Source organism: Fulmarus glacialis, unplaced genomic scaffold, assembly GCF_000690835.1.
Source record: "Fulmarus glacialis isolate BGI_N327 unplaced genomic scaffold, ASM69083v1 scaffold28985, whole genome shotgun sequence".
NCBI classification, from domain to species: Eukaryota; Metazoa; Chordata; class Aves; order Procellariiformes; family Procellariidae; genus Fulmarus; species Fulmarus glacialis.
Window position 1 is genome coordinate 627 of NW_009214081.1, and position 14663 is coordinate 15289.

General features: G+C 35.4%; 1 protein-coding gene across 1 annotated transcript; it reads left to right on the forward strand.

Annotated features, from left to right (window-relative positions):
• Positions 1-1893: 1893 nt before the first annotated feature.
• On the forward strand, positions 1894-10384 carry LOC104077271 (leucine-rich repeat-containing protein 28-like; the record flags this gene model as incomplete). The annotated part of the gene is made up of 4 exons (XM_009578440.1): positions 1894-2061; positions 6817-6857; positions 9453-9490; positions 10247-10384. Coding segments are annotated over exons 1-4 (385 nt in total), but the record flags the coding sequence as incomplete, so codon positions are not given.
• Positions 10385-14663: the final 4279 nt, after the last annotated feature.

Here is a 14663-nt window from a genome sequence, read left to right on the forward strand (position 1 = left end):
AACACCTAAAAAGCGTCTCTGGAAAAACTGGAAGGCTAATGGATGTTTATGTATGTGTTTTGTGACTTTACAGCTTTTCATTTAAAAAAAATATTTCAGGGAAAGATGAACTTTCCTTTACCATTTCTTGTATTGTAGCAGTTAGTGCTCAAATACTTTCAGACTATGCACACTAAAAAGTCTGATGCTTTTCCTTGAATTGTTTTAATGCTGATCACATATGTGGAGTTTGGAATTGTAGTGGCTTAATTTCCTTTATCTGTTGAACTAAGGGAGCTTTAAAGTTGCTAGTGCCAAGGGCCAGCAGTGTGTGTACCCTGTCTCCTGAAGATAGCTAATGAAGGCAACTGTTACAGTGATGGTTCTTCTCATACAAATACTGTTTAACCAAGGTTGGACTGATACTTTCTAATCTTATATAGGATTTTCAACAGGGTGATCATTTGCTTTTAGAACTGATCTTATGCATGGCTTGAATTGGGGATAACTCAAGACTAGAAAAGGTGTGCAGGATATTACACCTGAGTTGTGATTAGTAGTGCTTACAGGATTCTAAGAAAATAAATGCTGTATTCTTCCAGAAGGACGTAGATCACTGGTAAAAGCTGCTTATCTGCATATCAAGGAAATTATTGAAACTGATAAAGTAGTTTGATTTACATGTATGGTTCAGTTGTCAGTCTTCAGCCAGGTAAGGAGTTTTGTTTACGATGACTACTGTATAATCAGATAGGATTCTTGATCGTAACTCAGTACCTTCGCTTCCACTATCTGTTATGATTAGAAATCGCTCCTTCAGTAAAGGGATGAACTAAAATAGAAAATATTACTGGTGGAAAGCACTTGCGATGCCTTTCGTTAATGGAAATTAATTTATACACGCGACTCTGTAGCAAACTGGTAACTTTAAATAGTCTGGATTTATTACGTTCTTCTGACATCTGAGACAATTGAAAAGATGTAGCATTGCTGTTGTTGTCTAAATCTAGACAACATAATAATGACTACAATTTTGGTTATACCTGAAAAACAAGCTAAATAAAGTCTGGTTCCAGATACAACTTAATTTTTAATTTGTCTTCATGCTTTTGTATTCTGGGTTTGAAATTGTCAGTTAAAGCTTGATATTTAGTTCTTTCTGGTTTTGTTTTTAGGAAACAGAGCTGAAAATCTGCTGTCACATTTAGCTTTTTCTAAATTTTCATGTTGTAAGTTTCTGATTTCTCATATGTTGGTTTATTATTTTGCAATGCCCTAACTGGCTGTCTGTCACCAATATCTCTTCCAACTGATAAAATAAATTCTTCTGATACTTTTGTATGGGAAAGCTTAAAAAACTTTCATTGCCTTTTGCCATTCTGGATTAAAAGCTACATGAAAGCATTTTAGTCACCAGAAGATAAGAAGTCCTCTAATAAATTGTGCATTTTTCTTACGATCTGTGGATTTTTCTTTTAGCACCCTTCACAGCATAGATATAGGACATTAATAAAGGTTAGTAGAGAGAAGTTTCTTTTTTTTTCTTGTGGAGGCAACTTTGACAAAATTATCTGAAAGGTCCATGGAAAATGGATCGAAAAAAAGCATTATGTATACCTTAAGATCTTGTTATTGCTGGTCTGAAAACGCGCTGAAACTTTATCCAGAAAATAGTCAAAGATTTGCTTCTAACATATCTTATGGTGTGGATGTTCTGGGTACTATATTTATGTATTAACTGGAACAAGTGTGTTTAGATAAATTATCAGATAATATGTAATAACTAACTCTTTCCGCAAAAGAATGCATGGCATACACCTTGATAATCTTTTTCCACTCTTTTTGTCCCCTAGAAATGGGTCTGCTTTCAGAAGATGCAATGCACTAGATGTGGTGCTTGGAACAGGATTAGTCATGGCATCAGAACTATGCAAAACAATCTCTGAGGCAAAGCTGGAAAGGCACAAGAACTTGTTCTTAAATTATCGAAATCTCCATCACTTTCCTTTGGAGTTACTGAAAGATGAGGGGCTTCAGTACTTGGAGAGACTTTATATGAAAAGAAATTCCCTGACCACATTGGTACGACAACTTCTTTATTGTAATGTTTACTATCTGTATGTGTAGGAATTCTGATTTTTGGAACAGAAAAAACAAGATAATTTTAAAAAAATAATAATCTTATAGCAAATCTGATCCTGAATGCTGTCATCTATTGTGAAATATGAGTATTTGGTTGTATTATATTTGAACTTGCATAGGTAATGTAGAGTATAATAAATGGAAGTTTATGAAGTTTTAAGGTTACCCTTTTGAAGCTCTGTGAAGATCTGCTGGGGGTTTTCTTGTGAGGTTTGTTGTTTGGGTTTTTTTAACTGCTATAAATTTTGCTCACGTCAGTGGTCAGGCCTTTCTACTGTTAGGTGATACTATGCAAGTCTAGGCTACATTCCTTCATTAGGCTAAACAACTTTTACCTTGGTGTGTGCCTTATTTTAAAGGCATCGTCAATCCCAGGGTCTAATTCAAAGCTTGCTGTTAAGGTGTCAGCGAAAACTTGTGTCTATGGGCTGCTGTTGATAGGAGAACAAACAGTTAATTTCAGGGTTGTGGGATTTTCTGTTGTGGAGTTTTTTGTTTTGTTGTTTTTCCCTGAACCCAACAAATTCTCACCCTGAATGAATGTTGTGACCTCAGAATTCAGTGTGGGGTAGTTAAATAACTGTGTGAGATATTCTGAGCTGGTAAGACTCTCTATAGAGAGTGTCAAAACTTGCCACTGTCAATAGGCTCAAGTCTCCAAGTAATTCAGTTTTCTTTTTTTTTTTTTTTTTTTTTTCCTTGGGGTCTTCCATGGTATGATAGGTAAAATAATAGCCAGGGCAGAGGAGCTAGAGGGCCAGAGTACTTAAAATTCACCCAAAGTATATGTTTTTCAGTGCTTCCTAGAAAAAGTCCAGTACTCCGGTTCAAGGAATAGTGTTCAAAGCTTTGACAATGATACATTAGAAATCCTCTGTAAAGGTTTCACTTCATGGGCCAAAAGCTGAAAGGATTCTGAAGATTTTATGCCTTTTCTTCATCTTGAATGAGTCACTTAAGTTTGCATGTACTGTAAAGAACTATTTTGGCACTTTTTGGTTTTGGGCATGTCCTTTGCTTAGTAATTTAATGGGAGGGTAGGATTCATGGTTACAAATTAAAGCTGCTTTAAAAATTAACCGAAGACTGTAAACAGTTCTGCTTTGACACTTCGTGAAATTCAGTGATTATTTAGTGGTGTAAGGTTCATGAAGTTTGCACTGCTCAAAAGATGAAATAATAGTAAGGAGAGTTTTGCATGTCACTTTTCTGTGTGTATGTGTTAAAGCCTGCTTCTGTTTTTCTTAAAGCAATTATAAAATAGAAACCAAAACAAAGTCTCGCAAGTAACAGTTCAGTTCTGTTTTCCTCTCAATATCTGTTAATGGTACCAGCCAATAGATGTGTAAGATAGCATAAGAGTAATTACCCATGGTTACTGTCAACAGAAGATGTATCAAATGAGGGAGGCAGCTCTTGCCCAATGCTGTTCGGTATTGTAATTGAGGCCTGGGATAAAGGAGCTGAAACAATACTTAAAATGTAAATCATACCTAGGCAAAATGACTTGCAAACAGCGTGAAGTAGAGCATTAGGATTCAAAATGGTCAGGATAACTTGCTTATAATATGACTTGGTGGAATCTCATTCAAGTGCATAGCACTATAGCTAGAAACTAGGCAAACAAAATTGGGTCTCATTCACGGAGCATCTGTTCAGCAGAATAGATGTTGGAAGTTGTAGTGGACCAAAATAGATCAAGTCAGCAGCATGTTACAAAAAAAGGCAGATGTCTTTTTGGAACATAGAAAGTTTCACAATCTCCATTAAAAGCAGAAGGAAATAATTGTTGGATACTGTTAAAGCATAAGCTGGAGCAAAGATTGAGTCTGGAGTTTCATACTTATGAACAACCTAGGTAAATTCGAAAGAACTTAGAAAGCAGCAACAAGGGATTTTTAGAGAACATGCCCTATGAGAGAAGGTTGAGAGACTTAGGTTAATTCTTCTGGCACAAAAAGAAGACAGAGAGGAAAAAAAGGAAGAGGAGGAATGGGGGAGAGCAGAAATCATCAGTATTTTTACAAAGCAGTATTTTCATAATGAATTTTTATGTCCACTGCTGGTAGGACACATGATACTCTAAATTTCAGTAAAGAAGTACAAAGTTAGTTACATTGCGGGGGGGGGCCCAGGAGGGAAATCTCATCTGAGAATAGTTGAAAACAAATAGGTTATTGAAGGAAGACGTCTCTTTCAGCCTTGTGCTCTTTTGATTTTATGCAGGATGATGAGCATTAGCTCATCAATAAATACTTTAAATTGCATATGGATTATTAGCAATCATCAAAACTAAATCTGCACCATATTTCTTGAAAGTAAGGTGGTACTTTTGTCCCACCAGTTCATTTCTTCAGGGTTCTGAAAAACATTGACTAAATCAGTCTTTGTTCTTCTTTGCTCTTCTAAAATGACTCTAGTCCTGGACAGATGGCTCCTGTGAAAACATTTGGAATAGTTACGCTGACAGAATTTACATATACCTTGCCTAAGAATAATTTCATTTTTTGTCTTCATTGGCAAGATGGAAATGGTAGAGGTCTATGACATAATGAATGGATCAAGAAGCTATATAGCACATCTGTATCCCAGCATCATGTCTTCAACTTCTCCTCAATGTTTGACTAGTAACTTTAGCCTCCCAGTAATCCTATTTCCCCATTTATGAAAAGGAAATACGAGTTTGCCTTGATGCCACTGTCAGAAGCAGATCTAGCCATATCAAAGAACAATTGTTCTTAATTTACTAACTCAGAATATGCAATGCTGTCCTGTTCAGACAGATCAGCAGGTTCACTTTTTGACAAATGTCCAGTGGGTGTGAGGGCAAGGCAAGCTTCACTAAACTGGTGGCAGAAATGATGATTCATTTATCATCATTGTTTGCTGTCATGTTACCAGTAGAGACCAGAGTTAGTTTTACGTCTCAATTGATGGATCATGAATAGTTTTTTTTTTTAATCTTAATTTCATTGTAGGATGTTGTATTGAGCAACTTTGACTCAGACCCATTGTTATTGTGGTACTTGAAGATAAGCAGAATTTCTATTATAGACTTGCTAAATGTTAAATTGTCTCTCTCCTGAGTTTAGCTCTCTTAAAACCTGCAGCAGTTAAAGTGAGAATAAGAGTATAACCTTCGTGTATAATGTGAAAATAATTTGTGATTCAGGTTAGTTTCCTTGTTCTAATAAAGGATTTAGGATGACGGTGAATTTTTTTCTTTTCACATTCCTCTTCATTTTTTTAAATTAAAGCTTGAATTTTTTGTGCTCGAGCATGTTGCAGCCTTTGCATATTTTCCCAGCTTAAGCTTTTCTCTTTGACAAGTAAAATGCTGTGCCGAGGAGATAAATGTACTGTAGCAAACCTTCCAGTAGGTGGCAACAACTGATTAGTTATAGCCTGTTTCCTGGGTCTTGACGTCAACCGATTCGTTTATTGAGCCATCATTTGCTGCTCCATACTTAAAAACAAACTATTTTTTTGTACTCAGATCTATGATGTAGCATGTTTGCCACTGAAGAATATTTTTCAGGTTAGCATATTTCTTCATAATAAATTTATAAACACAAAGTTAAGTATTTGAGATAATAATATACCTTAAATTGACATGACAGTGAAAATTGCTAGGTTTTTTTAACAGGAAATTGACCATGTGATCGAGCTGCTTTTAAAATTCATTTGTTTCTGCATATATGTGTATTGTAAAACTTTTTTCAATAAAACATATCTATGTTTAAAGTAGATTTCTTAAGCAATGAAACTGTCTTAACCTTGAATAACTTGAGTACGGTTACCAACATGACATCTGAAACTTGTGAAGCCAATTTTGGGGTATATGTTCGTGGTCATAAATATAATCAAGAAACAGAATTGCAGCTAGAGATCAGTTAGCAGTTAGAAAATTATATGCATGTTAATATGTAAATATGGAAATCTAGTTTGATGGATTCAGCACTTCTGGCTCAGTGGTAATTGATTAAGCTACACAAAGTTTGTAGGTCATCTCCCAATTTAGCAGCATTACAAAATAAAATACATTATGGTTAGACATCTTGTATAGACATCTTGTATAGTTCTTGTTCTGCTTTAAGTCTGTAAAGGCTGCAGCTTCTTAGCAGTCTCTTGGCTTCAACTAACGCAATTATTTTAATATATTTTCAAAACTAAGAATCATAGAATCATTAAGGTTGGAAAAGACCTCTAAGATCATCAGGTCCAACCGTTAACCCAACACCACCATGCCCACTAAACCATGTCCCTAAGCGCCTCATCTACACGTCTTTTAAATACTTCCAGGGATGGGGACTCAACCACTTCCCTGGGCAGCCTGTTCCAATGTTTGACCACTCTTTCAGTAAAGAAGTTTTTCCTAATGTCTAGGTTTTGGTAATCCATCTTTTCAGCCTCAGAAGTCTGACTACCATTTGGTTGAGGACATGTTAATGTCACTTCTAGGCTGTAGTTCTGTTTCAGTAGTGAATTGATCACCCTTGATATATCCCAGATTGCACTGATGGAGAATGTGCGGGGATGTGGAAATAGGGTATTGTATACAAGCTCCTTGTTGCCATTTTTTCTGTGACTAGCTGCTGACATGTTTTAGTATGGTTATTAAAATGAGTTGGATACACAATATGTGTGTGTCTGTTTTTTGTTTTGAAACCTAAAAAGTCTCTAACTCTCTTTCAGCCAGAAAACCTTGCACAGAAGCTTCCAAACCTCGTGGAATTGTGAGTTTGTGTAGGAGTTCTAATATATTTTTATTATACTGATCCATCTTATCTTAAGATAATTCTAGAATGTATTGCTTGCACATAACCTACCTCTTAAGTGTGAAGAGTTTTCCTGGGGGCAAGAAAGGGTTATTTTTTGTTGTCTTTTTTTTTTTTTTTTTAAAGGAGGTATATCCGGATGTATTTAGTCCCATGTTAAATTTTTTTTATCATTTCTTGTTTATTGTATAACAACAAACGTCTACACTGCTAAGGGAAGAATACTTACCCCTCAGCTCCTGTGTGGGCTGTCACCCTGATAAAGCACTGGAATTTCCAAATGCAGTGGTCAGATGGTTATGACAGAGCCGGAGTAACAGGTTACTGCCTCCAGCCCATCCCTAGTTGCTCATTTCCACCCCAGCTACCAGGGGTATTATGATCTCGGTCTTGCTGATTGCAGTACTAAGTTTTTTTGGAACCAAGTCACAGATTGTCAAATAGGAGCAGAAAGGAGCAAGTAGGGGTAGTAACTGTTTAATGATGATTGCTGTAGGCAGAGTAGTTTATCCAATCTTGTCCAAAGAATGGATGTGACATGAGCTGTATTATTTTGGCAATTAATTTTAAGCTGTAAGCCCCTAAATCAATGTCTTCTTCCCTCCCCTTTTCTTCTTGTAAGATTATGAGTTCCTTGTATGGTAGGATTGGCGGCAGGGTGAGGTGGGGGGGTAAAAGGGATATCCTCTTTTCCCCTTATAACTCATTTGGCTCACATTCAGTTGACTAACTGATGGACCATTGATTCTGTTTATTTAATAGAAAGCTCCAAACAGGAGGAGGTATGTATCTGAGTAGTCTAATGCACTCAGCTGTCTGATCTTGTCATCTTAATTTGGCCCTTGAAACCACACCTTTCTGGTACACGCGACCACAGTATAATTGAACTGTTTGTAGGTCACTGCAGTCTTCGACTTACTTAGGAGACAGTCTTGTCTCATCATGCCTGAGTTTTGAGAGTATGTTTATGCTCTGAAGCAGTAAAATAAATATTTTTGTATTTGATATACTAAGTATTAAATGATTTGCCATGGGGCATCAGTAAATCCCTGTGTTATCTGATGGTGCCTTTAGGAAAACCTGTATAAATTACAGCTTAAAATAACCTCTTACAAACATTGAATTGTAGGAGTCAAACCGAATTATTTGGGGTTCAGCAAGCTTAGTTGTACCATCATTATCCCACACATTCTGGTGGTCTAGAGAGAGATGCAGTGGGCCTGTGGTTTGTGTAGCTCTAATGGTACAAGTCAATTTTTGATCAGACAGTAAGAGATGTTTTGTTGACAGAAGAGACCACAAAATAAAGATTTATTTAAAGAATAATTTGTTACAGCAGCTTTAAATTTTGAAAGACAAACTTAACTGATTTTCATTTTCCAGAAAGTTACATCCTTAGCAATTTCACTATGTATTTTTAAAAACTTCACTGTTGTCTGCGTTTCTTTGCATATCGTGTCCCTCATGCTGGGATATAGTTGTAGATCCTTATAATATACATTTTTTTAGCTGGAGTGAAATAGTTCACAAGTATTTTCAGGAGCTGCAGCTGAAATGAGTAGGAGAATTCTCATCCTGAGGTATATATAAGGATTTCTACAAACGTATCTGCTAGCCTTATGTTTGTTACATTTTTAGTAAACTTTAAATGTCTGCAATTTTTAAAGAAAAAGAGAAGGCTCAGATGCTCCATGCAGTTGAAATGTTCATATGTCTTTTTCCTTGTTCTGCCTCTATCTCCCCAAAAAGACAGGCTTCTACTTTTGGAAATGCTGTTTGAATAGAATGGAAAAAAATATGCTGAGCAAATAATTTCCATGTGGGCCTAAGCGGTTGGACACTGAGTACTCAGTACACTTTACAATTAGATACCAGTATTTGAAAATTTTGTTAATCTAAGAATGGGTTTTATGTTCCTAGTAGTACTGGATGTGCTCCTGCAGAGGGTGCTGAATATTCTTAGTGAGAGATCTGGCCACCCCCACTAACTACCTAAATAACCATGTGTAAGATTGGGTTTTTCTTTTGAAAAATGTACTCTAGGTTTGAAAAACCTACTTGCAGTGAGTAGATCATGTGCTTGTTTCTTCAGTCAGTAAAGGTGTAAGAGTTTATGTGCAGGGGAAAATGTTTGTAATTGTATAACTTGCATGGGTTTGGGCTTTTTTCTTACCCAGCATTTAGTGTGGAATAACCTGGTGATCAAATACGGTTCATTTTGGTTATTCTATCTGCTTTATTCTTTTTCCTTTTTGTTTTCCTCTTATGACTCTCAAAACTAAAGTCCATTATTATTATAATTGTAAATGTTTTGTTTTAAATAATTGTATGTCATTCTCTTTTATTTTTATGTTAATCATTTAATAGTCTAAGTGAAACTTAAGTACCTATCCATTGCCAGTTTATACAGTTTCCACAGCTTTTGTGGTCATAGAGAGGAATGGCTTTGAGGGTTCTCTTTCAGTCTGAAATTGGATATTTTGCAAACTGATTATGTAGCAGAAGTCCTTGAGGGTAACAGGTGGTGTCCTCTGCTTTTTCTCCTCCCCCCAGGTACCTTCATTCAAATAACATAGTTGTTGTACCTGAAGGTAAGTAATCTACCAGCTCACAATAAGTGGCAGGAATCATGAAATATTCATTTTTCTTCTTTGAAGAGGCCTATTTTTCCTTTATTTTCCCATAAAACATTAAAGATTTTCATACAAAATATACCAGTGTAGCTCTTAGTTAATAATATCCTTGTTTATGCTATGTTAAATTCTTTTAGTGAATTCTCAAATGCACCTAAATGCTGTTTGCTTCAGTTCTAATTGCAGAAAGTGAAAAGGCTAAGTGGCACTCATCTACAGAAACAAAAATCCAGAGTGTCTTCTGCTTTCAACCAGTTACCACATAGAATACTCTGCTGGTTTAGATCATGACAGATTTGAAACCTAGAGTATCAAGAACTTGTACTAGTTTCTCTTCCTTGCCTTAATTGTACAGTTATGTGCCCCACTTCAGGAGAGTACTTTAAACTCTTTCTGAATATATAAATTGGGTAGACTCAAAGCAAAGGCATGGAAAAAGTGGTTTCGGAGCAGAATCGTCTGAGGAGACTCTAGAAATGGGAGTATTCTGTACATAACACGTTTTTTTCCTCCCTGTCTCACTGCCAGCAGTACTGTTTGTTAGATAAGCATTTCCACAAGCTATGTCATTCAGTTGTGAGACTGGCTTTAATGCGTCAAAATCTGCTCAGACATAGGTGTTAGGTACTGTGGTTTTTTATCCTCTCATAGTCCTATTAAGATTTTAACGTTACTGTTGGGTCACATTCATGTTTTAATCTGTTCTCTCACAAGCCATTGGCTCCCTCGTTAAACTGCAGTTTCTGGACCTAAGTGATAATGCCCTCGAAATTGTGTGTCCAGAGATTGGCCGCCTGAGATCTTTACGTCATCTTCGCTTGGCTAACAACCAGCTGAAATATTTACCTGCAGGTAAGTACAAATGCGTGAGGGATTACAGCAATGACAAATTCCATTTGAACTTAATTTGCATAGTGATCTGCGCTAGGTTTATTCGTATCTTACAGTTGAAGCATGGTACAACTTGCATTTAAAGACTAGGCAGGGATTGCCATTGTATGTATTGTACTAAATATACTCTGTAGTTAGAAAAAAGCCACGCTGTATGTACTCGAGGTAAAGAAAAGTCCTGAAAAATGCTTCTGAAGTGGGAAAAAATGTGTCTATTTAACAGTCTTTGCCATTGTATCAAGAAAATATCGAACTTCCTTGAGAAGATACAAAATGCCAATGACAACTGTCATTATGATAAAATGATGTTTCTTCCAATTTTCCAGAATATAAAGGATTCCATTCCTTCCTTTCTTTCTTTTCACCCAACAGCCCCATTCTTGTATTTTCTAAAAAGACATGTCTAGTAGGTTTGCCTATGGCAGTTCTACCTCACTATGACAGTAAATAACAAATGTTTATCTTGCTAGTTTATAATAAAAAAGCAAAATTTATTCAAAGTAAATGTGACACAAAGTCAGAAAAAGTTGGCCATAGGCAAATTTTGAATGATGTCTTTTTTTTGCCTTCTAAATACTTTGATAAGCAGACATAAGTGATTATTCTTCTTCCATCGGCCTTCTATCTTTCCAGATAAGATGATGGTGATTTTTAAATAGTTTTTTTTATTTTCTTTTTTTAATATTTCTCTGGCTTATTTGCATTTTCTGATCTGCAGACGTGATAAAAATCTAAGGCCAGAATTTAAAAAAAATGGTCTAACTTAATCTAACAGAATTAGCTTTTGGCTCTAATTTTAACTAACTTCTCAATGTGACCTTCATGTGTTTGTAAGTTCATGTTGCTTATTCTCAAGAAATATATTGCAATTGCTCCTTGAAGTTTCAGGTGCAGAAATCTAGCTGTCCTTGCCTTGTACTTTTCTAGGCATAATAAGCTTAATAAGAACAAGTCAAAGGATGGTTATGATTAGAAAGAAAAAAAATTTATATGACTATGTAAATGCTCTGGAACGAAATTAGATAAACCTGTTAAACATTATGACCCAAGGCCAATAAAATTTCCATCAATTTTCAGATGTCCTACATTCAAAAGAAAGGAGTGACTTGAGTGCTTTATGTTCCTCAAAGATAATTTACCTTATGGTGCTGTACCATGAAAGAAAGCCTTGTTCAAAGAAAAAGTGACACATTTTCTGCAAAACTTCACACATTAACTTAAAAAGGTTCCAAAAAAGACTTTCAAAAGGATAATTTACATTACTGAAGAGTTGATTTCGAGTCTACCACATTTGATTAGGAACTGGTATCAGCTGCATAGGCACGCTGCATTTAATTTCTCCTAAAGTTTACAAAACTTGGTACTGAGCATTGTCCCTAAGTGTGCTTAGTTTTGTGTGCGTGAAAATTTTGCATGCTTAGAAATAATACTACCGTTGTCTGCTTTTGAATCAGAGAATCCAGTGGTGTCCAGTCTTTCTGGTTTTGCTGGTAGTGTACCATCAGTTTATACATATGCCATTACTGCTATCATTACTAATCCTGTCTGTTCAGATGCTGTCACTACCAACATGACTGGATGTCATACAGCTTGAGTGTTATCAGTCCAAGCAAGATTAGTCTTTCATTTACACTGAAGAGTTTGCCCATTGGAGAGTTAATCTACTGCATTGAGTGTTTCCTAAACATAACACTTCCTGAAGAGGGCTTCCAAGCATATTTTCATAGTTTTTCTTTGTAAAGTTGTGAAGATTTCGAAGATGACTTTATAACAAAATCTTTGAGTTTGAAAATAACATTTATGTTCAACAATTGAAAAAATAGAGCAAAATAGTAAGTTTTTATGAATTGTTTTATCCGTAATTATATTAGTAGCATGAATCTTCATAATAGTGTTAAATAGCATTCTGTCACAGAAGCTAGCAAAGTTAATAAAATGAAATAGGATGAGATGCGATTTCACTGCAGTACATCATTTTACTGTGTGTTAACTACTTTCTTTACGGAAGATACTGCATTGCAATGCATTGTTAAAAATCTTAATTGCTCTTAATTTATAATAAGTAACCATTCAAGATACAATTTAGCTTCTACTAGTGCAGCTTGTGCAGAATTTAAGGAGCTGCATTAAAAAATAGCTTTCAGGTATAGGTGTTGGTCATTTATGGAAGTCACTTTTCAAAACGCATTACCATCATTTTTTTCCAGATTTAGTCCGGCACATACCACACAAATGGCAGTGAACTGTTTATCACACAGTTAAGAAAGGCTGATCAGAATTCACCTTGTGTAACCAGATAGGCCAACTTGCAGCATAAAGATGTCATCACATAAAAAGCTTACTTTAGAGTTGTTGCCCTGTCACTCCTCTTGTCTCTCCCTTTCCAGTGTCTGGTGTTATAAGTACCCTCAGTTTTTGCTGAAACTACATGGATATCTAAGAGGATACTCTTAGTAATATCCTTGATGAATTGCTAAAAAATCTCTTCATTGCAGCTGCAGAACAGTTGGATGATAAATGTTTGCCATTAAGTGTCTGAACACCCACACTTTTTTATTGCTATTGCATTTTGTATTTTAAGAATGATTCTCTGTTGTGTCTTCCTTAATTGTGATTAAGAACTGAAAGAAACAATGCAATTAATTGCATATGTTGATTCATTATCCATTTTTAATGTTTTTGTTCCACAATTGTGCTCTTAACGTTCATTTTTAGTATTTTATATTTGCCTTATAGAAATCTAGCATAACTCTAATTTTAAAACAATTGAAGTAGTACGCATAATGAAGCCCTATGAAGATTTATGTCTTCAGTCTGATTGTAGACTTTCTTCAGACTCTAATAAAGGTTGAGCCTGTGCTGTGGCTTATCTTCAATGCGATGGGCAAGATTTTAGTCTCTAAGTACCTGTTTTCATAAAGCTTGTGAGAATTTAATAATGAAGATCTCTCTTCTTTTCTCAGGTTTGGTCATGATTGTCCAACTAGTTTTAAAAAGTTACTTTAAGGGAGGAGGTGGGGGAGAATGATGAAAACACATGCAGACAGCATGAAGACATAAGCCTTAGTTTCCTGAAGAGATGAGGCAATACAGGACTGATGAGGGGGAAAAAGGGCATTAAGTGAAGCATGGAAATTGTGTTCCTTGGAGATTAGAAAGCACTTTCTATGCTGTGGCACTCTTGTAGTGTAAATGATAATCCTACCTTTGTGCTTACAAACACTACCAAATCAGTGTCACCCATGGGTAAGATCATGTACTTTGGCCTCAAGGCACTTTATTTAATGGTGCGCTACCACTGAAACAATGGGACTTCCATCACGCATCATTAAATTGTTGTGAGAGTTGTTGAAAGATGACTAAGCTAAACTTGATGAGAAGCAAAGGGAAAAATTTATCCAGAATAAGCATGTTGAAATTGAAATATTATATAAAATGGCTGGAAGAAAATGCTTTGTGAAAGTCTCTTGAAGTCATGTTTTGAATATACTTTGGATAAGTTTAATAAGTGGACCAGCTTCTGCTTAATGCAGAGTCATCAGTATCTAGATTCTGTGGTAATCAGAATCACTAACTGAGAGACTCTGTCTTTGAGAAGAGAGCTGATTAAAAGAGTTGCAGATAAGTAAGAAGAGGAGATTTAATATTATAAAGTTCTCGAGTGCTTTTTTCATTGAAATGCACAGCATTTTTTTTGTTCTGCGAACTGTAAATCTTGTAGCTTCTGTCTCTAACAATTTCTTGGTTCTTTTATTTGGCTCTGCTACATGTAATTCTTGAACATGAAGTAAAGTTTTGTGAAGTTTTCTACTATTTCACTGTAGCACTTAAATAATCTAAATTCTTGAGGGCCATTTGGAAATATGTAACGCCAGAAAATACAGAACTTGAAAAAATCTTAGAGTTGCAGCATAAACAAAAGATGGTTATTTCATATTATTACGTTAGTTTATGTATAAGCTTGACTTAGAGTTGACATTATGTTTTCATAGTAGCTTAACTTTTTTTTTTAGAGATTTCTCTTTATTCACAGAATTGATGTCTCATTTTAATTTAGAATTGTAGAGTTAGTCCTATATGAATGTGCTGTCAGAAGTAAATTTTCTGAATCTTCGCACTTACGAATGACTAATTAGAAAGTTCCTGTTCGTTTCTGATGTTTATAATGCATATATTTCAACTCCTTTCATTCTTGAGAAATTGTATTTATTTTCTTTGTGTAAGAATTATTGCATCATGT